Below are 25,308 nucleotides of genomic sequence, written 5' to 3' on the forward strand. Positions count from 1 at the left end.
GTTCTGGTAAACACACACACACACACACACACACACACACACACACACACACACACCCTACTCCCTCAGTAGAACCTTTATGTACTGGTAAACACACACACACACACACACACACACACACACACACACACACACACACACACACACACACACACACACACACACACACACACCCTACCCTCAGTAGAACCTTTATGTACTGGTAAACACACACACACACACACACACACACACACACACACACACACACACACACACACACACACACACACACACACACACACCCTACTCCCTCAGTAGAACCTTTATGTACTGGTAAACACACACACACACCCTACTACCCTCAGTAGAACCTTTATGTACTGGTAAACACACACACACCCTAACCTCTCTCTCTGTCTCCCTGTAGGCAGCAGCGTATTATGGCCAGCCAGTGTATGCGGCTCAGCCACATGTAAATCAACACACTACTCACATGCACACACACATAAACACACACTAACACAGACACACACTAACACAGACACACACTAACACAGACACACTCTAACCTCTGTCTCTGTGTCTGTAGGCGTATTACACCCAGCCTGTTTATGCTGCTCAGCCTCAGCCTCATGTAATCCACCACACCACAGTGGTTCAGCCAAACAGCCTGCCCTCAGCCCTCTACCCCGCCCCGGTCCAAGCCCCTAGAAACAACGGAATGGCTGCCATGGGGATGGTTGCCGGGACCACCATGGCTATGAGTGCAGGTCGGGCTGATGACTGAGGGAGCTGATGTATCTACAGCATGTGTTGTTGAAGATATTTTCATATTAAATACCTTTTTGAATGATCTCATTTCATTTCTCATGCTAAACGTAAGTTATGCTAAAATGATTATATTGCTGTTGTGTTTTTTGGTGTAAACTCTGTTAGTTTTGGTCGGTGCCATATTGACCATAGTGCTGCAGTCAAAACAACAGTGACAAAATGACACCCGACGCTGATGATTCGTGTGTCGTCCTGTAGGAACCCTGCTGACCACACCGCAGCACGCTCAGCTGGGAGCGCACCAACACGTCACCATGCCGCAGTTCCGGCCCCAGGGTGCACCTGGGTACAGCTATGTCCCGCCCCACTGGTAGACCCCCACCCCACGAGAAGTAAGTCATGTGACTAGCACTCCTTTACTAGCTCGCTCTCTTTCACTTTCCTCATTTCTCTCCTTCTCTCTTTCTTTCCTTTCCTCATTTCTCTCCTCTCTCTCTCTTTCTTTCCTTTCCTCATTTCTCTCCTTCTCTCTTTCTTTCTTTTTCATTTTTCTTCTTATTTCTTATTTCTTCTTATTTCTCTCCTCTCTCTCTTTCTTTCCTTTCCTCATTTCTCTCTCTCTCTTTCTTTCCTTTCCTCATTTCTCTCCTTCTCTCTTTCTTTCACTTTCTTATTTTTTCTTATCTCTTTCTTTCTTTCCTCATTTCTCTCCTCTCTTTCTTTCACTTTCCTCATTTCTCTCCTTCTCTCTTTCTTTCGCTTTCCTCATTTCTCTCCTTCTCTCTTTCTTTCACTTTCCTTATTTCTCTCCTTCTCTCTTTCTTTCCTTTCCTCATTTCTCTCCTTCTCTCTTTCTTTCACTTTCCTTATTTCTCTTCTCCCTCTCTTTCTTTCCTTTCCTCATTTCTCTCCTCTCTTTCTTTCACTTTCCTTATTTCTCTTCTCTCTCTTTCTTTTGACTTCCTCATTTCTCTCCTCTCTTTCTTTCACTTTCCTCATTTCTCTCCTTCTCTCTTTCTTTCACTTTCCTTATTTCTCTCCTCTCTCTCTCTTTCTTTCGACTTCCTCATTTCTCTCCTCTCTCTCTCTTTCTTTCACTTTCCTCATTTCTCTCCTCTCTCTTTCTTTCTTTCCACTTTCCTCATTTCTCTCCTTCTCTCTATCTTTCTTTCACTTTCCTAATTTCTCTCCTCTCTCTCTCTTTCTTTCACTTTCCTCATTTCTCTCCTCTCTCTTTCTTTCACTTTCCTCATTTCTCTCCTCTCTCTTTCTTTCACTTTCCTCATTTCTCTCCTCTCTCTCTTTCTTTCGACTTCCTCATTTCTCTCCTCTCTCTCTTTCTTTCAACTTCCTTATTTCTCTCCTTCTCTCTTTCTTTCACTTTCCTCATTTCTCTCCTCTCTCTCTTTCTTTCACTTTCCTCATTTCTCTCCTTCTCTCTATCTTTCTTTCACTTTCCTCATTTCTCTCCTCTCTCTCTCTTTCTTTCACTTTCCTAATTTCTCTCCTCTCTCTCTCTTTCGACTTCCTCATTTCTCTCTCTCTCTTTCTTTCGACTTCCTTATTTCTCTCCTCTCTTTCTTTCACTTTCCTCATTTCTCTCCTTCTCTCTTTCTTTCACTTTCCTCATTTCTCTCCTCTCTCTCTCTTTCGACTTCCTCATTTCTCTCTCTCTCTCTTTCTTTCGACTTCCTTATTTCTCCTCTCTTTCTTTCACTTTCCTCATTTCTCTCCTCTCTCTTTCTTTCACTTTCCTCATTTCTCTCTCTCTCTCTTTCTTTCACTTTCCTCATTTCTTTCTCTCTTCCTTATTTCTCTCCTCTCTTTCTTTCACTTTCCTCATTTCTCTCCCCTCTCTCTCTTTCTTTCACTTTCCTCATTTCTCTCCTCTCTTTCTTTCACTTTCCTCATTTCTCTCCTCTCTTTCTTTCTTTCACTTTCCTTTCATTTCTCATTTCTCCTCTCTTTCTCTTTCTTTCACTTTCCTCATTTCTCTCCTCTCTTTCTTTCACTTTCCTCATTTCTCTCCTCTCTCTCTTTCTTTCACTTTCCTCATTTCTCTCCCCTCTCTCTCTTTCTTTCACTTTCCTCATTTCTCTCTCTCTCTTTCTTTCACTTTCCTCATTTCTCTCCTTCTCTCTTTCTTTCACTTTCCTCATTTCTCTCCTTCTCTCTTTCTTTCACTTTCCTCATTTCTCTCCTTCTCTCTTTCTTTCACTTTCCTCATTTCTCTCCTCTCTTTCTTTCACTTTCCTCATTTCTCTCCTCTCTCTCTCTTTCACTTTCCTCATTTCTCTCCTTCTCTCTTTCTTTCACTTTCCTCATTTCTCTCCTCTCTCTTTCTTTCACTTTCCTCATTTCTCTCCTCTCTCTTTCTTTCACTTTCCTCATTTCTCTCCTCTCTCTCTCTTTCGACTTCCTCATTTCTCTCTCTCTCTCTTTCTTTCGACTTCCTCATTTCTCTCCTCTCTTTCTTTCACTTTCCTCATTTCTCTCCTTCTCTCTTTCTTTCGACTTCCTTATTTCTCTCCTCTCTCTCTCTTTCTTTCACTTTCCTCATTTCTCTCCTCTCTTCTTTCACTTTCCTTATTTCTCTCTCTCTCTTTCTTTCGACTTCCTCATTTCTCTCCTTCTCTCTTTCTTCCGCTTTCCTCATTTCTCTCCTCTCTTTCTCTCACTTTCCTCATTTCTCTCCTCTCTTTCTTTCACTTTCCTAATTTCTCTCCTCTCTTTCTTTCACTTTCCTAATTTCTCTCCTTCTCTCTTTCTTTTGACTTCCTTATTTCTCTCCTCTCTTTCTTTCACTTTCCTCATTTCTCTCCTCTCTTTCTTTCACTTTCCTCATTTCTCTCCTCTCTCTCTTTCTTTCACTTTCCTCATTTCTCTCCTTCTCTCTCTCTTTCACCCCGGAACATTTTCAGAACCTTTCCAAGTCATCTTATAATTGTCCAAATGTCCACATTCCACTCTCAAATCAATCCAATGTTTTCTCACTTTCTCTGTGGTTTCAGATCTGGAGTCCGACATGGTATGCAACTACTCCAGTCTTACACAGGCTTCTTATGGTCACCATGGCAATGTCACATCTGTCTGCAACAACAAAACTAAAGTGTTGCAGAGGCTTCTTACGGTCACCATGGCAACCTCACACCTGTCTGCAACAACAAAACTAAAGAGCAACGGACACTTGCTGCATTCTCTAGGGTTTTACAAAAGCTGCTTGATATTTGTTTGTTTACTCAACGATTCTTTTCTTTTCCTCCTTTGATTCGTTAATATGTCGTGTCAGTTCATTGTTTTTTACATTGTTACATCATCATTGGAACTCCAGAGTGATTGACCAATCGCGAGTGTCTGTTGCTCTGCTCGTGTACTGTGTGCTGCTGCTGTGTGTCAGAGGTGGGAATGTACTGGCCGCGTCCTGCTCCATCCCTGTCATCATCACCAGCTTTATGCTGCCAAATGTTCTAACCATTAGATATCAGCACAGTGCTTTGATTGAATTTAATTAGTTGTTTTAATCCCTTACTTTTACCTTTCCAACAAAGCACTGTGTTGGAACAGCAAACCTGTTGTTGTCTTTACATCCTGTGTGTTGGAACAGCAAACCTGTTGTCTTTACATCCTGTGTGTTAGAACAGCAAACCTGTTGTCTTTACATCCTGTGTGTTGGAACAGCAAACCTGTTGTCTTTACATCCTGTGTTGGAACAGTAAACCTGTTGTCTTTACATCCTGTGTGTTAGAACAGTAAACCTGTTGTCTTTACATCCTGTGTGTTAGAACAGCAAACCTGTTGTCTTTACATCCTGTGTGTTAGAACAGCAAACCTGTTGTCTTTACATCCTGTGTGTTAGAACAGTAAACCTGTTGTCTTTACATCCTGTGTGTTAGAACAGTAAACCTGTTGTCTTTACATCCTGTGTGTTAGAACAGTAAACCTGTTGTCTTTACATCCTGTGTGTTAGAACAGTAAACCTGTTGTCTTTACATCCTGTGTGTTGGAACAGCAAACCTGTTGTCTTTACATCCTGTGTGTTAGAACAGTAAACCTGTTGTCTTTACATCCTGTGTGTTAGAACAGTAAACCTGTTGTCTTTACATCCTGTGTGTTGGAACAGCAAACCTGTTGTCTTTACATCCTGTGTGTTGGAACAGTAAACCTGTTGTCTTTACATCCTGTGTGTTGGAACAGTAAACCTGTTGTCTTTACATCCTGTGTGTTGGAACAGCAAACCTGTTGTCTTTACATCCTGTGTGTTAGAACAGTAAACCTGTTGTCTTTACATCCTGTGTGTTGGAACAGTAAACCTGTTGTCTTTACATCCTGTGTGTTGGAACAGCAAACCTGTTGTCTTTACATCCTGTGTTAGAACAGTAAACCTTTTGTCTTTACATCCTGTGTGTTGGAACAGCAAACCTGTTGTCTTTACATCCTGTGTGTTGGAACAGTAAACCTGTTGTCTTTACATCCTGTGTGTTGGAACAGTAAACCTGTTGTCTTTACATCCTGTGTGTTAGAACAGTAAACCTGTTGTCTTTACATCCTGTGTGTTAGAACAGCAAACCTGTTGTCTTTACATCCTGTGTGTTAGAACAGCAAACCTGTTGTCTTTACATCCTGTGTGTTGGAACAGTAAACCTGTTGTCTTTACATCCTGTGTGTTAGAACAGCAAACCTGTTGTCTTTACATCCTGTGTGTTAGAACAGCAAACCTGTTGTCTTTACATCCTGTGTGTTAGAACAGTAAACCTGTTGTCTTTACATCCTGTGTTAGAACAGTAAACCTGTTGTCTTTACATCCTGTGTGTTGGAACAGCAAACCTGTTGTCTTTACATCCTGTGTGTTGGAACAGTAAACCTGTTGTCTTTACATCCTGTGTGTTGGAACAGCAAACCTGTTGTCTTTACATCCTGTGTGTTGGAACAGTAAACCTGTTGTCTTTACATCCTGTGTGTTGGAACAGTAAACCTGTTGTCTTTACATCCTGTGTGTTAGAACAGTAAACCTGTTGTCTTTACATCCTGTGTGTTAGAACAGCAAACCTGTTGTCTTTACATCCTGTGTGTTGGAACAGTAAACCTGTTGTCTTTACATCCTGTGTGTTAGAACAGTAAACCTGTTGTCTTTACATCCTGTGTGTTGGAACAGCAAACCTGTTGTCTTTACATCCTGTGTGTTGGAACAGTAAACCTGTTGTCTTTACATCCTGTGTGTTGGAACAGTAAACCTGTTGTCTTTACATCCTGTGTGTTAGAACAGCAAACCTGTTGTCTTTACATCCTGTGTGTTGGAACAGCAAACCTGTTGTCTTTACATCCTGTGTGTTGGAACAGCAAACCTGTTGTCTTTACATCCTGTGTGTTGGAACAGTAAACCTGTTGTCTTTACATCCTGTGTGTTGGAACAGTAAACCTGTTGTCTTTACATCCTGTGTGTTGGAACAGCAAACCTGTTGTCTTTACATCCTGTGTGTTAGAACAGCAAACCTGTTGTCTTTACATCCTGTGTGTTAGAACAGTAAACCTGTTGTCTTTACATCCTGTGTGTTGGAACAGCAAACCTGTTGTTGTCTTTACATCCTGTGTGTTGGAACAGCAAACCTGTTGTCTTTACATCCTGTGTGTTAGAACAGCAAACCTGTTGTCTTTACATCCTGTGTGTTGGAACAGCAAACCTGTTGTCTTTACATCCTGTGTGTTGGAACAGTAAACCTGTTGTCTTTACATCCTGTGTGTTGGAACAGTAAACCTGTTGTCTTTACATCCTGTGTGTTAGAACAGTAAACCTGTTGTCTTTACATCCTGTGTGTTAGAACAGCAAACCTGTTGTCTTTACATCCTGTGTGTTAGAACAGCAAACCTGTTGTCTTTACATCCTGTGTGTTGGAACAGTAAACCTGTTGTCTTTACATCCTGTGTGTTGGAACAGTAAACCTGTTGTCTTTACATCCTGTGTGTTGGAACAGTAAACCTGTTGTCTTTACATCCTGTGTGTTGGAACAGTAAACCTGTTGTCTTTACATCCTGTGTGTTAGAACAGTAAACCTGTTGTCTTTACATCCTGTGTGTTGGAACAGTAAACCTGTTGTCTTTACATCCTGTGTGTTAGAACAGTAAACCTGTTGTCTTTACATCCTGTGTGTTAGAACAGTAAACCTGTTGTCTTTACATCCTGTGTGTTGGAACAGTAAACCTGTTGTCTTTACATCCTGTGTGTTGGAACAGCAAACCTGTTGTCTTTACATCCTGTGTGTTGGAACAGTAAACCTGTTGTCTTTACATCCTGTGTGTTGGAACAGTAAACCTGTTGTCTTTACATCCTGTGTGTTAGAACAGCAAACCTGTTGTCTTTACATCCTGTGTGTTGGAACAGTAAACCTGTTGTCTTTACATCCTGTGTGTTGGAACAGCAAACCTGTTGTCTTTACATCCTGTGTGTTAGAACAGTAAACCTGTTGTCTTTACATCCTGTGTGTTAGAACAGCAAACCTGTTGTCTTTACATCCTGTGTGTTAGAACAGTAAACCTGTTGTCTTTACATCCTGTGTTAGAACAGTAAACCTGTTGTCTTTACATCCTGTGTGTTGGAACAGTAAACCTGTTGTCTTTACATCCTGTGTGTTGGAACAGCAAACCTGTTGTCTTTACATCCTGTGTGTTGGAACAGTAAACCTGTTGTCTTTACATCCTGTGTGTTAGAACAGTAAACCTGTTGTCTTTACATCCTGTGTGTTAGAACAGTAAACCTGTTGTCTTTACATCCTGTGTGTTGGAACAGTAAACCTGTTGTCTTTACATCCTGTGTGTTAGAACAGCAAACCTGTTGTCTTTACATCCTGTGTGTTAGAACAGTAAACCTGTTGTCTTTACATCCTGTGTGTTGGAACAGTAAACCTGTTGTCTTTACATCCTGTGTGTTGGAACAGCAAACCTGTTGTCTTTACATCCTGTGTTAGAACAGTAAACCTGTTGTCTTTACATCCTGTGTGTTGGAACAGCAAACCTGTTGTCTTTACATCCTGTGTGTTAGAACAGTAAACCTGTTGTCTTTACATCCTGTGTTAGAACAGCAAACCTGTTGTCTTTACATCCTGTGTGTTGGAACAGTAAACCTGTTGTCTTTACATCCTGTGTGTTGGAACAGCAAACCTGTTGTCTTTACATCCTGTGTGTTGGAACAGTAAACCTGTTGTCTTTACATCCTGTGTGTTAGAACAGTAAACCTGTTGTCTTTACATCCTGTGTGTTAGAACAGTAAACCTGTTGTCTTTACATCCTGTGTGTTAGAACAGTAAACCTGTTGTCTTTACATCCTGTGTGTTAGAACAGTAAACCTGTTGTCTTTACATCCTGTGTGTTAGAACAGCAAACCTGTTGTCTTTACATCCTGTGTTGGAACAGTAAACCTGTTGTCTTTACATCCTGTGTGTTAGAACAGTAAACCTGTTGTCTTTACATCCTGTGTGTTAGAACAGTAAACCTGTTGTCTTTACATCCTGTGTGTTAGAACAGTAAACCTGTTGTCTTTACATCCTGTGTGTTGGAACAGTAAACCTGTTGTCTTTACATCCTGTGTGTTGGAACAGTAAACCTGTTGTCTTTACATCCTGTGTGTTAGAACAGTAAACCTGTTGTCTTTACATCCTGTGTGTTAGAACAGTAAACCTGTTGTCTTTACATCCTGTGTGTTGGAACAGCAAACCTGTTGTCTTTACATCCTGTGTGTTGGAACAGTAAACCTGTTGTCTTTACATCCTGTGTGTTAGAACAGTAAACCTGTTGTCTTTACATCCTGTGTGTTAGAACAGCAAACCTGTTGTCTTTACATCCTGTGTGTTAGAACAGTAAACCTGTTGTCTTTACATCCTGTGTGTTAGAACAGCAAACCTGTTGTCTTTACATCCTGTGTGTTGGAACAGTAAACCTGTTGTCTTTACATCCTGTGTGTTAGAACAGCAAACCTGTTGTCTTTACATCCTGTGTGTTAGAACAGCAAACCTGTTGTCTTTACATCCTGTGTGTTGGAACAGTAAACCTGTTGTCTTTACATCCTGTGTGTTGGAACAGTAAACCTGTTGTCTTTACATCCTGTGTGTTGGAACAGTAAACCTGTTGTCTTTACATCCTGTGTGTTGGAACAGCAAACCTGTTGTCTTTACATCCTGTGTGTTAGAACAGTAAACCTGTTGTCTTTACATCCTGTGTGTTGGAACAGTAAACCTGTTGTCTTTACATCCTGTGTGTTGGAACAGTAAACCTGTTGTCTTTACATCCTGTGTGTTGGAACAGCAAACCTGTTGTCTTTACATCCTGTGTGTTAGAACAGTAAACCTGTTGTCTTTACATCCTGTGTGTTAGAACAGCAAACCTGTTGTCTTTACATCCTGTGTGTTAGAACAGTAAACCTGTTGTCTTTACATCCTGTGTGTTGGAACAGCAAACCTGTTGTCTTTACATCCTGTGTGTTAGAACAGCAAACCTGTTGTCTTTACATCCTGTGTGTTGGAACAGTAAACCTGTTGTCTTTACATCCTGTGTGTTGGAACAGCAAACCTGTTGTCTTTACATCCTGTGTGTTAGAACAGCAAACCTGTTGTCTTTACATCCTGTGTGTTAGAACAGTAAACCTGTTGTCTTTACATCCTGTGTGTTAGAACAGCAAACCTGTTGTCTTTACATCCTGTGTGTTAGAACAGCAAACCTGTTGTCTTTACATCCTGTGTTGGAACAGCAAACCTGTTGTCTTTACATCCTGTGTGTTGGAACAGCAAACCTGTTGTCTTTACATCCTGTGTGTTGGAACAGCAAACCTGTCGTTCTGATCTTCAGTTCATCTTCCACTTCTGATAGCAAGGGTTGTCTTCCAGCTTATAGCTGTTTCTTAGATCTGTAACGACTAGATCCGCTGTCTGACTAGATCCGCTGTCTGACTAGATCCGCTGTCTGACTAGATCCGCTGTCTGACTAGATCCGCTGTCTGACTAGATCCGCTGTCTGACTAGATCCGCTGTCTGACTAGATCCGCTGTCTGACTAGATCCGCTTTCTGACTAGATCCGCTGTCTGACTAGATGCAGCATCACAGTGGCCACAGTACTTGGAGTCAGGAGGGGAGTGGAGGGGTGGGTCAGGGGGGGAGTGGTGGGGTGGGTCAGGAGGGGAGTGGTGGGGTGGGTCAGGGGGAGTGGAGGGGTGGGTCAGGGGGAGTTGTGGGGTGGGTCAGGGGGAGTTGTGGGGTGGGTCAGGAGGGGAGTGGTGGGGTGGGTCAGGAGGGGAGTGGTGGGGTGGGTCAGGAGGGGAGTGGTGGGGTGGGTCAGGAGGGGAGTGGTGGGGTGGGTCAGGAGGGGAGTGGTGGGGTGGGGTGGGTCAGGAGGGGGTGGTGGGGTGGGGTGGGTCAGGAGGGGAGTGGAGGGGGGGTGGGTCAGGAGGGGAGTGGTGGGGTGGGTCAGGAGGGGAGTGGTGGGGTGGGTCAGGAGGGGAGTGGAGGGGTGGGTCAGGCGGGGAGTTGTGGGGTGGGTCAGGGGGAGTGGTGGGGTGGGTCAGGAGGGGAGTGGTGAGGTGGGTCAGGAGGGGAGTGGTGGGGTGGGTCAGGAGGGGAGTGGAGGGGTGGGTCAGGAGGGAGTGGTGGGGTGGGTCAGGAGGGGAGTGGTGGGGTGGGTCAGGAGGGGAGTGGTGGGGTGGGTCAGGAGGGGAGTGGTGAGGTGGGTCAGGAGGGGAGTTGTGGGGTGGGTCAGGAGGGAGTGGAGTGGAGGGGTGGGTCAGGAGGGGAGTGGAGTGGAGGGGTGGGTCAGGAGGGAGTGGTGGGGTGGGTCAGGGGGAGTGGAGGGGTGGGTCAGGAGGTGAGTGGTGGGGTGGGTCAGGAGGGGAGTGGTGGGGTGGGTCAGGAGGGGAGTGGTGAGGTGGGTCAGGAGGGGAGTTGTGGGGTGGGTCAGGAGGGGAGTGGAGTGGAGGGGTGGGTCAGGAGGTGAGTGGTGGGGTGGGTCAGGAGGGGAGTGGTGAGGTGGGTCAGGAGGGGAGTGGTGGGGTGGGTCAGGAGGGGAGTGGTGGGGTGGGTCAGGAGGGGAGTGGTGGGGTGGGTCAGGAGGGGAGTGGTGGGGTGGATCACTTGCAATAATAAGAGAACAATGCCTCGTCATACGGTTACCGCACAGTCATTATTTTAGTCATTTAGAATTAAGATCATTTTTAAATCCTAATTCTGGTCGTCCTTAAGTCTGCATTATGGGCTCTGTATCCAGCCTCAATCCATTTGAGTCACTGTTACTGTAATCTGAGGTGGCAGCAGTACATATCAGAGTTCACTATTACTGTATTCTGAGGTGGCAGCAGTACATATCAGAGTTCACTGTTACTGTAATCTGAGGTGGCAGCAGTACATATCAGAGTTCACTGTTACTGTAATCTGAGGTGGCAGCAGTACATATCAGAGTTCACTGTTACTGTAATCTGAGGTGGCAGCAGTACATATCAGAGTTCACTGTTACTGTAATCTGAGGTGGCAGCAGTACATATCAGAGTTCACTGTTACTGTATTCTGAGGTGGCAGCAGTACATATCAGAGTTCACTATTACTGTATTCTGAGGTGGCAGCAGTACATATCAGAGTTCACTGTTACTGTAATCTGAGGTGGCAGCAGTACATATCAGAGTTCACTGTTACTGTAATCTGAGGTGGCAGCAGTACATATCAGAGTTCACTGTTACTGTAATCTGAGGTGGCAGCAGTACATATCAGAGTTCACTGTTACTGTAATCTGAGGTGGCAGCAGTACATATCAGAGTTCACTGTTACTGTAATCTGAGGTGGCAGCAGTACATATCAGAGTTCACTGTTACTGTAATCTGAGGTGGCAGCAGTACATATCAGAGTTCACTGTTACTGTAATCTGAGGTGGCAGCAGTACATATCAGAGTTATTGTAATAATCTCACAAGGAAGCGTTGCACAATAAATAACCAGACGACAATAATTTCTACTAGGTACCAGGTAGCTAGACCTCATAGTGAAACAGAGAGAGGCAGTTTAAACTGACATTTAAGAAAAACGAAACAATAGATATTACGAGTTCAGTAAGGTGTCCTTAGTCCTGATAATGTTTCTTACTAGTTAGTATAATTCTCAACAAAAGAAAATGGCTTATTGTTGTTCATGAGCATTTATTTAATCAACCACTATTTCAGTGTTGTTTCACATTGAGGTTAAGAAAAAAATATGGCGTGTTTTTCCTTCCGTGGTCTTTTGAGCGTGGGGATGGTTCATTTTCAGGTGTAGTGTAGCATGGAGCGTCATGCACCACAATGCAGTTTATTTATACACTGAGAGGTTGTGTGTTACTGCAAAGCATGCTGGAATCAATATGAAGAAATACACTACCTTTTAGAATCTAAGAAATCAGACATTACCCTCTCTCTCACGCTGTCCCTCTCTCTCTCTCCCTCTCTCACGCTGTCCCTCTCTCACGCTGTCCCTTTCTCACGCTGTCCCTCTCTCACGCTGTCCCTCTCTCACGCTGTCCCTCTCTCTCACGCTGTCCCTCTCTCACGCTGTCCCTCTCTCTCACGCTGTCCCTCTCTCACGCTGTCCCTCTCTCACGCTGTCCCTTTCTCACGCTGTCCCTCTCTCTCACGCTGTCCCTCTCTCTCACGCTGTCCCTCTCTCTCACGCTGTCCCTTTCTCTCCCTCCCTTTCTCTCACGCTGTCCCTCTCTCCCTCCCTTTCTCTCCCTCTCTCACGCTGTCCCTCTCTCACGCTGTCCCTTTCTCACGCTGTCTCTCTCTCCCTTTCCCACGCTGTCCCTTTCTCACGCTGTCTCTCTCTCCCTTTCTCACGCTGTCCCTCTCTCTCACGCTGTCTCCCTTTCTCACGCTGTCTCTCTCTCCCTTTCTCACGCTGTCCCTCTCTCTCACGCTGTCTCCCTTTCTCACGCGGTCTCTCTCTCCCTCTCTCACGCGGTCTCTCTCTCCTTCTCTCTCATGCTGTCTCTCCCTCCTTCTCTCTCCCTCTCTCTCACGCGGTCTCTCTCTCCCTCTCTCACGTGGTCTCTCTCTCTCCCTCTCTCTCATGCTGTCTCTCCCTCCCTCCCTCTCTCTCCCTTTCTCACGCTATCCCTCTCTCTCTCCCTCTCTCTCATGCGGTCTCTCTCTCTCACGCGGTCTCTCTCTCCCTCTCTCACGCGGTCTCTCCCTCTCTCTCATGCGGTCTCTCTCTCCCTCTCTCTCATGCGGTCTCTCTCTCCCTCTCTCTCATGCTGTCTCTCTCTCCCTCTCATGCTGTATCTCTCTCCCTCTCACGCGGTCTCTCTCTCCCTATCTCTCACGCGGTCTCTCTCTCCCTCTCTCTCACGCGGTCTCTCTCTCCCTCTCTCTCATGCTGTCTCTCTCTCCCTCTCTCTCATGCTGTCTCTCTCTCCCTCTCTCACGTGGTCTCTCTCTCCCTTTCTCACGCTATCCCTCTCTCTCCCTCTCTCTCATGCGGTCTCTCTCTCCCTCTCTCTCACGTGGTCTCTCCCTCCCTCTCTCTCATGCTGTCTCTCTCTCCCTCTCTCTCACGCGGTCTCTCTCTCCCTCTCTCTCACGCGGTCTCTCTCTCCTCCCTTTCTCACGCTATCCCTCTCTCTCCCTCTCTCTCATGCGGTCTCTCTCCCTCTCTCTCACGCGGTCTCTCTCTCTCACGCTGTCTCTCTCTCACGCGGTCTCTCCCTCCCTCCCTCTGTCTCTCTCTCACGCGGTCTCTCCCTCCCTCCCTCTCTCCCTTTCTCACTCTGTCCCTCCGTCCTTCACACTCTCTGGTTTGTCTCCTCTGTGGTGAATTTTAGTAAATGTTATTTAATAAGTTACTTGTCAATCCAGTTGTTGGTCTTTGTCGAATCCAAACATAATCTGTCTGAAAATCTGTTCAAGTCAGTTCTAATGTAATAATTGGTTATTAATGACCTCCATATCCGGGCATAGCCTAGTGGTTAGAGCTTTGGACTAGTAACCGAAAGGTCTGTCGTTCTGCCCCTGAACAAGGCAGTTATCCCACTGTTCCTAGGCAGTCATTGAAAATTAGTTTTTTTCTTAACTGACTTGCCTAGTTAAATAAAGGTAAATAAAATAAATTAAAATATCCTGCCATTGGGGTTGGAACTGGTCTGCGTTTCTCTCTTCCTGAATTTTACTTCCCCCTCTCTGTCTGTGGCTCTGTCCTCCAGCTCTCTATCTCTCTGTCTCTATCTCTCTCTCTGTCTCTATCTCTCTCTCTGTCTCTCCCCCCCTTTAAGTGTTGGTAAAGAGCAGCCCTCTGCATCTCTTCATAACAGAATGATGAATGAGAAGTGAGGTGTAATGGCAGACTGGAACCATGTAGATAACCGAGACTGTAGATGTCTCATGTAATCCAATCTGTTAAAGCTATGGATGTTGTGTCACTAAACCACCACAGTCTGGTGCCCAGTCTAACATCTCTACCTCATGTAGATCTGAGAGGATTGGATGGTTGTTCAACTCTACTGAATCATCCAGAAGGCGACTGTAGGTGGCGCTAGTACCATGTTTCTTAAACCCATCATGTCCTTTAACAGCAACACAAAAAGGGGGGTGATTTTGGAACGGCCAACATTCTACACCTCGGCCTAAAACAGGAAACAGACTGTTGGATTTCCGTAGCCGTGTAAAATTGAGCACTTGTTTCCATGAGTGTTATTTAAGGTTTCAACTGCGATTTGGTATTTTATTATTCTATGGTACAAGTTTCAGCGGTTCTGATAAGACACTCGCCCCGAGGGGACTCGTTTCAGACTTTCACACACACACACACACACACACACACACACACACACACACACACACACACACACACACACACACACACACACACACACACACAAATGTCACTTGTTCGCATGACTGTGATTTCAGGAGGTTTGGGGTCAATTCCACTTCTACTCCGTCATTTCAGGAAGGTAACTGAATTTCAACTTGTTCTCTGAATTGAAATGGACTTGACCCCAACCCTGATTAACTCTTACCTGCAGAGCTCAAAGGGGGATGTATTTTAAGGTATTTTTATTCGTTCACTATCAACTTATGATTCCTTCACCTTTTTGTATCATTCCATCTCTAAATACGTGTAAAAGAAGTTCAAGATCCTTTTAAAGATGTATTGTTGATTTATTGATTTAATGATTTATTTGTTGTTGATGTTTGTGTACTATTCATTTCTTCACAACTATGGGAAGTCAAAATGGTGTTTATGTTGAAATATATCCTCAAACACCGACCGCCACTTCTCTTTTTCTGACTCTTCTCTGCATCAGTGGTCTTAGCAGTTTCCTCAAATTAAAACCCAACTGTTGGAGGTATCGTGGACTTATTACATTTTTTTTTTTTTTGGGGGTCTCCTCAATGTTCTGCAGCTTATTATTTCTAAAATAATAATTTGAAAATTAAAATGATGCAAAAAAGTGGAAATTCCTCGTCTTCCAAAATACTTTTAACCCTGGAGCGAGTTTAGGAACAACCCCCTGGAGCGAGTTTAGGAACAACCCCCTGGAGCGAGTTTAGGAACAACCCCCTGGAGCGAGTTTAGGAACAACCCCCTGGAGCGAGTTTAGGAACAACCCCCTGGAGCGAGTTTAGGAACAACCCCCTGGAGCGAGTTTAGGAACAACCCCCTGGAGCGAGTTTAGGAACAACCCCCTGGAGCGAGTTTAGGAACAACCCCCTGGAGCGAGTTTAGGAACAACCCCCTGGAGCGAGTTTAGGAACAACCCCCTTGAAGTTTGGGACCCAGTTTGCACAACAGTTGTGGCAAACCATGGCACAACGTTTTCTCAACGTTGCGTGAACTGAATGGTTTGTTAACTATTGGTCCAGCGTTGCAGACCCATGTCAGGCTTGTGATATGAAGTGTAAATCTGTTTTTAATTGGAATTATTTTTTACAATTTTTTTTGAAGATCAGATAGTGATCTTTGTACCATAACTAAGCCACGTTTGTAATTGTATAATATTTACTGTAAGATGTAGGCCATTGAATAACTATTAAACATTTCCTATAAAAGGAATTCTGTCTTAGTCTCTCCTTTCTGAGTGGAAGTTTTTCTGTTCTGTCAAATATAGGTGTGTATTACGAGCAATCGTATGACTAACAATAGTGATGGATGAATGGAGATGTGGGTAGGAACTATAAGGAGTGGTTACACTAGAATAGCTTTAAGTCATAGTAGTGGTAGTGAGCTGGGTGCAATCCGTAGCCTCTGACTAGTGATGGTCTAAGCCTATAGACCTCAGTTAGGTCCCATTGCCTTGAGCACATATTGTAGAGCTCGTGCTGCTGATACTACAGACAGTGAAAGTGTGTTTGTGTAGAAGTAACTGATTGAGAAAGAGACGTCTGTCTGTCTTTCACTTCTCCCTCCAAGCCCCCTGGCAGGCTTTATAGGAAGTTAAGCAATACACACCACTCCCTATACATACACATACACACACACTGATGACACAAGTGGGGAGTCCAGCCAACAGAGTTGCAGAAGTCCACACAGGATATGACAAGTGCCTGGATTAGGACCTGATGAACCCCAAGGGTCTCTTGTCAGCGCTGTCATCAACCCCAGACTAATGGAGGAGTGAAGCTGAGAGCCCAGACCGCTGGAGGAGTGAAGCTGAGAGCCCAGACCGCTGGAGGAGTGAAGCTGAGAGCCCAGACCGCTGGAGGAGTGAAGCTGAGAGCCCAGACCGCTGGAGGAGTGAAGCTGAGAGCCCAGACTGATGGAGGAGTGAAGCTGAGAGCCCAGACTGATGGAGGAGTGAAGCTGAGAGCCCAGACTGATGGAGGAGTGAAGCTGAGAGCCCAGACCGCCGGAGGAGTGAAGCTGAGAGCCCAGACCGCCGGAGGAGTGAAGCTGAGAGCCCAGACCGCTGGAGGAGTGAAGCTGAGAGCCCAGACTGCTGGAGGAGTGAAGCTGAGAGCCCAGACCGCCGGAGGAGTGAAGCTGAGAGCCCAGACCGCCGGAGGAGTGAAGCTGAGAGCCCAGACCGCCGGAGGAGTGAAGCTGAGAGCCCAGACTGCTGGAGGAGTGAAGCTGAGAGCCCAGACCGCTGGAGGAGTGAAGCTGAGAGCCCAGACCGCCGGAGGAGTGAAGCTGAGAGCCCAGACCGCTGGAGGAGTGAAGCTGAGAGCCCAGACTGCTGGAGGAGTGAAACTGAGAGCCCAGACCGCTGGAGGAGTGAAGCTGAGACACCGATCCAGAGAGGCGTCAGACATCTGATCTAGGCCTGTCTCAAAACGTGTTCAGTGTCAGGACATCTACGACCAAAGTCCAGAAATGGAATGAATGTCCGTGAATGAAAGGCTTCATTTCCAATCAGAAGAGTAGATGATCAGTGCAGACATTTCCACTGCAGTGGCATCCAACGTACACATGGTCCAGGGAGACTATGATCTTTGTGGGAAAATGCCTGATAGTTCCAACGAAAATCGCCCACATATCCTGATACTAATGTTCGGCCTTATTAGGTTACCCAAACGGTGGGTTAGGACCCATGTGTGGGTAGTGGCTGACTCACTCTTGAACACAGCTACAGAGCAAGCTCTCTTTAGGTACAACTGATGATAAACAATCTCCTGATATTCATCTTATTAGGTTTCCCACAACAAGGGGTTGAGCACCATTAGTGGGGTAATGGCTGATTCCCTCTTAAACACAGCTGTAGAGCAAGTTTCCAGACCTAGCTGTTCGTTCATCATGACCATAGACATATTGAGGTTATTATTCATGTCAAATTGTGATGATCACCTACCATCCCTCATATATATTATAATAAAGCTGGCTCTGTCTCCATCCTTCCCTAGCGTCTGAGGCATTACAGGTGGCTCTGTCTCCATCCTCCCCTAGCGTCTGGGGCAATACAGCTGGCTCTGTCTCCATCCTCACCTAGCGTCTGAGGCAGTACAGCTGGCTCTGTCTCCATCCTCCCCTAGCGTCTGGGGCAGTACAGCTGGCTCTGTCTCCATCCTCCCCTAGCGTCTGGGGCAGTACAGCTGGCTCTGTCTCCTTTCCTCCCCTAGCGTCTGTGGCAGTACAGCTGGCTCTGTCTCCATTCCCCCTAGCGTCTGGGGCAGTACAGCTGGCTCTGTCTCCATCCTCCCCTAGCGTCTGGGGCAGTACAGCTGGCTCTGTCTCCATCCTCCCCTCGCATCTGGGGCAGTGCAGCTGGCTCTGTCTCCATCCTCCCCTAGCGTCTGAGGCAGTACAGCTGGCTCTGTCTCCATCCTCCCCTAGCATCTGGGGCAGTACAGCTGGCTCTGTCTCCATCCTCCCCTAGCGTCTGGGGCAGTACAGCTGGCTCTGTCTCCATCCTCCCCTAGCATCTGGGGCAGTACAGCTGGCTCTGTCTCCATCCTCCCCTAGCATCTGGGGCAGTACAGCTGGCTCTGTCTCCATCCTCCCCTAGCATCTGGGGCAGTACAGCTGGCTCTGTCTCCATCCTCCCCTAGCATCTGGGGCAGTACAGCTGGCTCTGTCTCCATCCTCCCCTAGCATCTGGGGCAGTACAGCTGGCTCTGTCTCCATCCTCCCCTAGCGTCTGGAGCAGTACAGCTGGCTCTGTCTCCATCCTCCCCTAGCGTCTGGGGCAGTACAGCTGGCTCTGTCTCCTTTCCTCCCCTAGCGTCTGTGGCAGTACAGCTGGCTCTGTCTCCATTCCCCCTAGCGTCTGGGGCAGTACAGCTGGCTCTGTCTCCATCCTCCCCTCGCGTCTGGGGCAGTACAGCTGGCTCTGTCTCCATCCTCCCCTCGCATCTGGGGCAGTGCAGCTGGCTCTGTCTCCATCCTCCCCTAGCGTCTGAGGCAGTACAGCTGGCTCTGTCTCCATCCTCCCCTAGCATCTGGGGCAGTACAGCTGGCTCTGTCTCCATCCTCCCCTAGCGTCTGGGGCAGTACAGCTGGCTCTGTCTCCATCCTCCCCTAGCATCTGGGGCAGTACAGCTGGCTCTGTCTCCATCCTCCCCTAGCATCTGGGGCAGTACAGCTGGCTCTGTCTCCATCCTCCCCTAGCATCTGGGGCAGTACAGCTGGCTCTGTCTCCATCCTCCCCTAGCATCTGGGGCAGTACAGCTGGCTCTGTCTCCATCCTCCCCTAGCGTCTGAGGCAGTACAGCTGGCTCTGTCTCCATCCTCACCTAGCGCCTGAGGCAGTACAGCTGGCTCTGTCTCCATCCTCCCCTAGCGTCTGGGGAAGTACAGCTGGCTCTGTCTCCATCCTCCCTTAGCGTCTGAGGCAGTACAGCTGGCTCTTGTTCCATCCTCCCCTAGCGTCTGGGGCAGTACAGCTGGCTCTGTCTCCATCCTCCCCTAGCGTCTGGGGCAGTACAGCTGGCTCTGTCTCCATCCTCCCCTAGCGTCTGGGGCAGTACAGCTGGCTCTGTCTCCATCCTCCCCTAGCGTCTGGGGCAGTACAGCTGGCTCTGTCTCCATGGTGGTGGGATCCTCCACGAACCTGTCGGGATTGTTATCTTATGCTAATGTCCTTTATGTCGCTAGTTTTCAATAACTGACATGGGTAAATAAAGGTTTAAAAAACAGTTTATGTTGTGCATGATAGCATAGATATACACTATACAGTGCCAGTCAAAAGTTTGGACACACCTACTCATTCAAGGGTTTTTCTTTGATTTGCTATTGTCTACATCGTACAATAATAGTGAAGACATCAAAACTACGAAATCACACATATGTAATCATGTAGTAACCAAAAATGTGTTAAACAAACCAAAATATATTTTATATTTGAGATTCTTCAAAGTAGCCACCCTTGCGTTGATGACAGCTTTGCACACTCTTGGCATTCTCTCAACCAGCTTCACCTGGAATGTTTTTCCAACAGTCTTGAAGGAGTTCCCACCTATGCTGAGCACTTGTTGGTTGCTCTTCCTTCACTATGCATTCCAACTCATCTCAAACCATCTCAATTGGGTTTAGGTCAGGTGATTGTGGAGGCCAGGTCATCTGATGCAGCACTCCATTACTCTCCTGTCAGAATAATGGTAGAGGGAATTATTTATTTCAGCTTTTATTTCTTTCATGACATTCCCAGCGGGTCAGAAGTTTACATACACTCAATTAGTATTTGGTAGCATTGCCTTGAAATTGTTTAACTTGGGTCAAACGTTTTGGGTAGCCTTCCACAAGCTTCCCACAATAAGATGGGTGAATTTTACATTTACATTACATTTAAGTAATTTAGCAGACGCTCTTATCCAGAGCGACTTACAAATTGGTGCATACACCTTATGACATCCAGTGAAACAGCCACTTTACAATAGTGCATCTAAATCTTTTTAGGGGGGGGGGTGAGAAGGATTACTTACCCTATCCTAGGTATTCCTTGAAGAGGTGGGGTTTCAGGATGTCTCCGGAAGTTGGTGATTGACTCTGCTGTCCTGGCGTTGTGAGGGAGTTTGTTCCACCATTGGGGGGCCAGAGCAGCGAACAGTTTTGACTGGGCTGAGCGGGAACTGTACTTCCTCAGTGGTAGGGAGGCGAGCAGGCCAGAGGTGGATGAACGCAGTGCCCTTGTTTGGGTGTAGGGCCTGATCAGAGCCTGGAGGTACTGAGGTGCCGTTCCCCTCACAGCTCCGTAGGCAAGCACCATGGTCTTGTAGCGGATGCGAGCTTCAACTGGAAGCCAGTGGAGAGAGCGGAGGAGCGGGGTGACGTGAGAGAACTTGGGAAGGTTGAACACCAGACGGGCTGCGGCGTTCTGGATGAGTTGTAGGGGTTTAATGGCACAGGCAGGGAGCCCAGCCAACAGCGAGTTGCAGTAATCCAGACGGGAGATGACAAGTGCCTGGATTAGGACCTGCGCCGCTTCCTGTGTGAGGCAGGGTCTTACTCTGCGGATGTTGTAGAGCATGAACCTACAGGAACGGGCCACCGCCTTGATGTTAGTTGAGAACGACAGGGTGTTGTCCAGGATCACGCCAAGGTTCTTAGCGCTCTGGGAGGAGGACACAATGGAGTTGTCAACCGTGATGGCGAGATCATGGAACGGGCAGTCCTTCCCCGGGAGGAAGAGGAGCTCCGTCTTGCTGAGGTTCAGCTTGAGGTGGTGATCCGTCATCCACACTGATATGTCTGCCAGACATGCAGAGATGCGATTCGCCACCTGGTCATCAGAAGGGGGAAAGGAGAAGATTAATTGTGTGTCGTCTGCATAGCAATGATAGGAGAGACCATGTGAGGTTATGACAGAGCCAAGTGACTTGGTGTATAGCGAGAATAAGAGAGGGCCTAGAACAGAGCCCTGGGGGACACCAGTGGTGAGAGCGCGTGGTGAGGAGACAGATTCTCGCCACGCCACCTGGTAGGAGCGACCTGTCAGGTAGGACGCAATCCAAGCGTGGGCCGCGCCGGAGATGCCCAACTCGGAGAGGGTGGAGAGGAGGATCTGATGGTTCACAGTATCGAAGGCAGCCGATAGGTCTAGAAGGATGAGAGCAGAGGAGAGAGAGTTAGCTTTAGCAGTGCGGAGCGCCTCCGTGATACAGAGAAGAGCAGTCTCAGTTGAATGACTAGTCTTGAAACCTGACTGATTTGGATCAAGAAGGTCATTCTGAGAGAGATAGCGGTAGAGCTGGCCAAGGACGGCACGCTCAAGAGTTTTGGAGAGAAAAGAGAGAAGGGATACTGGTCTGTAGTTGTTGACATCGGAGGGATCGAGTGTAGGTTTTTTCAGAAGGGGTGCAACTCTCGCTCTCTTGAAGACGGAAGGGACGTAGCCAGCGGTCAGGGATGAGTTGATGAGCGAGGTGAGGTAAGGGAGAAGGTCTCCGGAAATGGTCTGGAGAAGAGAGGAGGGGATAGGGTCAAGCGGGCAGGTTGTTGGGCGGCCGGCCGTCACAAGACGCGAGATTTCATCTGGAGAGAGAGGGGAGAAAGAGGTCAGAGCATAGGGTAGGGCAGTGTGAGCAGAACCAGCGGTGTCGTTTGACTTAGCAAACGAGGATCGGATGTCGTCGACCTTCTTTTCAAAATGGTTGACGAAGTCATCTGCAGAGAGGGAGGAGGGGGGGGGGGGGATTCAGGAGGGAGGAGAAGGTGGCAAAGAGCTTCCTAGGGTTAGAGGCAGATGCTTGGAATTTAGAATGGTAGAAAGTGGCTTTAGCAGCAGAGACAGAGGAGGAAAATGTAGAGAGGAGGGAGTGAAAGGATGCCAGGTCCGCAGGGAGGCGAGTTTTCCTCCATTTCCGCTCGGCTGCCCGGAGCCCTGTTCTTGTTTTGGCCCATTACTCCTGACATAGCTGGTGTAACTGAGTCAGGTTTGTAGGCCTCCTTGCTCGCACACACTTTTTCAGTTCTGCCCACAAATTTTCTATGGGATTGAGGTCAGGGCTTTGTGATTGCCACTCTAATACCTTGACTTTGTTGTCCTTAAGCCATTTTGCCACAACTTTGGAAATATGCTTGGGGTCATTGTTCATTTGGAAGACCCATTTGAGATCTAAGCTTTTAACTTCCTGACTAATGTCTTGAGATGTTGCTTCAATATATCCACATAAATGAAGCCATCTATTTTGTGAAGTGCACATTTACATTTAAGTCATTTAGCAGACACTCGTATCCAGAGCGACTTACAAATTGGTGCATTCACCTTATGACATCCAGTGGAACAGCCACTTTACAATAGTGCATCTAAATCTTTTAAGGGGGGGGGGGGTGAGAAGGATTACTTTATCCTATCCTAGGTATTCCTTAAAGAGGTGGGGTTTCAGGTGTCTCCGGAAGGTGGTGATTGACTCCGCTGTCCTGGCGTCGTGAGGGAGTTTGTTCCACCATTGGGGGGCCAGAGCAGCGAACAGTTTTGACTGGGCTGAGCGGGAACTGTGCTTCCTCAGTGGTAGGGAGGCGAGCAGGCCAGAGGTGGATGAACGCAGTGCCCTTGTTTGGGTGTAGGGCCTGATCAGAGCCTGAAGGTACTGAGGTGCCGTTCCCCTCACAGCTCCGTAGGCAAGCACCATGGTCTTGTAGCGGATGCAAGCTTCAACTGGAAGCCAGTGGAGAGAGCGGAGGAGCGGGGTGACGTGAGAGAACTTGGGAAGGTTGAACACCAGACGGGCGGCGGCGTTCTGGATGAGTTGTAGGGGTTTAATGGCACAGGCAGGGAGCCCAGCCAACAGCGAGTTGCAGTAATCCAGACGGGAGATGACAAGTGCCTGGATTAGGACCTGCGCCGCTTCCTGTGTGAGGCAGGGTCGTACTCTGCGGATGTTGTAGAGCATGAACCTACAGGAACGGGCCACCGCCTTGATGTTAGTTGAGAACGACAGGGTGTTGTCCAGGATCACGCCAAGGTTCTTAGCGCTCTGGGAGGAGGACACAATGGAGTTGTCAACCGTGATGGCGAGATCATGGAACGGGCAGTACTTCCCCGGGAGGAAGAGCAGCTCCGTCTTGCCGAGGTTCAGCTTGAGGTGGTGATCCGTCATCCACACTGATATGTCTGCCAGACATGCAGAGATGCGATTCGCCACCTGGTCATCAGAAGGGGGAAAGGAGAAGATTAATTGTGTGTCGTCTGGATAGCAATGATAGGAGAGACCATGTGAGGTTATGACAGAGCCAAGTGACTTGGTGTATAGCGAGAATAGGAGAGGGCCTAGAACAGAGCCCTGGGGGACACCAGTGGTGAGAGCGCGTGGTGAGGAGACAGATTCTCGCCACGCCACCTGGTAGGAGCGACCTGTCAGGTAGGACGCAATCCAAGCGTGGGCCCAACTCGGAGAGGGTGGAGAGGAGGATCTGATGGTTCACAGTATCGAAGGCAGCCGATAGGTCTAGAAGGATGAGAGCAGAGGAGAGAGAGTTAGCTTTAGCAGTGCGGAGCGCCTCCGTGATACAGAGAAGAGCAGTCTCAGTTGAATGACTAGTCTTGAAACCTGACTGATTTGGATCAAGAAGGTCATTCTGAGAGAGATAGCGGGAGAGCTGGCCAAGGACGGCACGTTCAAGAGTTTTGGAGAGAAAAGAAAGAAGGGATACTGGTCTGTAGTTGTTGACATCGGAGGGATCGAGTGTAGGGGTGCAACTCTCGCTCTCTTGAAGACGGAAGGGACGTAGCCAGCGGTCAGGGATGAGTTGATGAGCGAGGTGAGGTAAGGGAGAAGGTCTCCGCAAATGGTCTGGAGAAGCGAGGAGGGGATAGGGTCAAGCGGGCAGGTTGTTGGGCGGCCGGCCGTCACAAGACGCAAGATTTCATCTGGAGAGAGAGGGGAGAAAGAGGTCAGAGCACAGGGTAGGGCAGTGTGAGCAGAACCAGCGGTGTCGTTTGACTTAGCAAACGAGGATCGGATGTCGTCGACCTTCTTTTCAAAATGGTTGACGAAGTCATCTGCAGAGAGGGAGGAGGGGGGGAGGGGGAGGAGGATTCAGGAGGGAGGAGAAGGTGGCAAAGAGCTTCCTAGGGTTAGAGGCAGATGCTTGGAATTTAGAGTGGTAGAAAGTGGCTTTAGCAGCAGAGACAGAGGAGGAAAATGTAGAGAGGAGGGAGTGAAAGGATGCCAGGTCCGCAGGGAGGCGAGTTTTCCTCCATTTCCGCTCGGCTGCCCGGAGCCCAGTCCCTCCTGCAGCAAAGCACCCCCACAACATGATGCTGCCATCCCGTGCTTCACGGTTGGGTTGGTGTTCTTCGGCTTGCAAGCCTCCCCCTTTTTCCTCCAAATATAACAATGGTCATTATGGCCAAACAGTTCTATTTTTGTTTCATCAGACCAGAGGACATTTCTCCAAAAAGTACGATCTTTGTCCCCATGTGCAGTTGTAAACCGTAGTCTGGCTTTTTTTATTGCGGTTTTGGAGCAGTGGCTTCTTCCTTGCTGGGCGGCCTTTCAGGTTATGTCAATATAGGACTTGTTTTACTGTGGATATAGATACTTTTGTACCTGTTTCCTGCAGCATCTTCACAAGGTCCTTTGCTGTTGTTCTCGGATTGATTTGCACTTTTCGCACCAAAGTACTTTGTCTCCTTCCTGAGCCGTATGACGGCTGCGTGGTCCCATGGTGTTTATACTTGCGTAATATTGTTTGTACAGAGGAACGTGGTACCCTCAGGTGTTTGGAAATTGCTCCCAAGGATGAACCAGACATGTGGAGGTCTACAATGTTTTTTCTGAGGTCTTTGCTAATTTCTTTTGATTTTCCCATGATGTCAAGCAAAGAGGCACTGAGTTTGAAGGTAGGCCTTGAAATACATCCACAGGTACACCTCCAATTGACTCAAATCATGTCAATTAGCCTATCAGTGGCTTCTAAAATGTGTGAAATTTTGTGGAGTGGATGAAAAACAAGTTTTAATGACTCCAACCTAAGTGTATGTACTTTTCTGGTTTTTCCTTTCCTGTGGCGGTCCTCTTGAGAGACAGTTTCATCTTAGTTCTTGATGGTTTTTGCGACTGCACTTGAATAAACTTTCAAAGTTCTTGAAATTTTCCGGATTGACTGAACTTCATGTATTTTGATGTCTTCACTATTATTGTACAATGTAGAAAATAGTAAAAAATTAAGAAAAACCCTGGAA

The 25,308-nt window shown here is 47.2% G+C and overlaps 2 protein-coding genes and 2 long non-coding RNA genes across 65 annotated transcripts in view; 2 read left to right on the forward strand and 2 right to left on the reverse strand.

Moving 5' to 3' along the window:
• The window catches only part of LOC127906703 (uncharacterized), a 3,382-nt gene extending 3,232 nt beyond the window's left edge, over nucleotides 1-150 (reverse strand). The window contains exon 1 of the long non-coding RNA XR_008062605.1: nucleotides 76-150. This is a non-coding gene — a long non-coding RNA (uncharacterized LOC127906703). The remainder of the gene's footprint in view (nucleotides 1-75) is intronic.
• LOC118381493 (protein FAM168A-like) overlaps nucleotides 1-4,629 on the forward strand; it is a 31,182-nt gene extending 26,553 nt beyond the window's left edge. The window contains exons 4-7 of one of the 2 annotated variants that reach the window (XM_052458069.1): nucleotides 410-454; nucleotides 572-752; nucleotides 1,012-1,145; nucleotides 3,765-4,629. In XM_052458069.1, coding sequence (XP_052314029.1) covers nucleotides 410-454; nucleotides 572-752; nucleotides 1,012-1,127 — 342 coding nt within the window. In that variant the 3' untranslated portion in view covers nucleotides 1,128-1,145; nucleotides 3,765-4,629. The remainder of the gene's footprint in view (nucleotides 1-409; nucleotides 455-571; nucleotides 753-1,011; nucleotides 1,146-3,764) is intronic. The other variant, XM_052458122.1, reaches the window with a different exon arrangement.
• LOC127906350 (uncharacterized) lies at nucleotides 4,236-9,714 on the reverse strand. Of its 50 annotated transcripts, none has more exons than XR_008062287.1 (5): nucleotides 6,358-9,601; nucleotides 6,133-6,317; nucleotides 5,726-5,799; nucleotides 5,247-5,320; nucleotides 4,757-4,878 (listed from the first exon to the last, which is right to left on the reverse strand). It is a non-coding gene; the product is annotated as an uncharacterized LOC127906350 (long non-coding RNA). The 50 variants fall into 50 exon arrangements; XR_008062215.1 differs by lacking the exon at nucleotides 4,757-4,878 and adding an exon at nucleotides 4,945-4,989 and having other exon boundaries at nucleotides 5,247-6,317; nucleotides 6,358-9,161; nucleotides 9,347-9,420; nucleotides 9,567-9,714; XR_008061977.1 differs by lacking the exon at nucleotides 4,757-4,878 and adding an exon at nucleotides 4,945-4,989 and having other exon boundaries at nucleotides 5,247-6,317; nucleotides 6,358-8,717; nucleotides 8,903-8,976; nucleotides 9,088-9,601.
• A 1,118-nt stretch (nucleotides 9,715-10,832) lies between these two features.
• On the forward strand, nucleotides 10,833-15,800 carry LOC127906723 (protein FAM186A-like). 12 transcript variants are annotated; one of them, XM_052459441.1, is made up of 3 exons: nucleotides 10,833-11,030; nucleotides 11,075-11,250; nucleotides 11,339-15,800. In XM_052459441.1, exon 3 carries the CDS (start codon nucleotides 12,728-12,730, stop codon nucleotides 13,667-13,669), a length of 942 nt encoding a protein of 313 aa, XP_052315401.1. In that variant the 5' UTR covers nucleotides 10,833-11,030; nucleotides 11,075-11,250; nucleotides 11,339-12,727; the 3' UTR covers nucleotides 13,670-15,800. The 12 variants fall into 12 exon arrangements, with proteins under 12 accessions (XP_052315401.1, XP_052315784.1, XP_052315859.1 ...); XM_052459824.1 differs by having other exon boundaries at nucleotides 11,075-11,162; nucleotides 11,295-15,800; XM_052459899.1 differs by having other exon boundaries at nucleotides 11,075-11,162.
• The last annotated feature ends 9,508 nt before the right edge of the window (nucleotides 15,801-25,308 follow it).

The sequence above is a fragment of the Oncorhynchus keta genome, chromosome 1, assembly GCF_023373465.1.
Source record: "Oncorhynchus keta strain PuntledgeMale-10-30-2019 chromosome 1, Oket_V2, whole genome shotgun sequence".
Taxonomy (NCBI): Eukaryota; Metazoa; Chordata; class Actinopteri; order Salmoniformes; family Salmonidae; genus Oncorhynchus; species Oncorhynchus keta.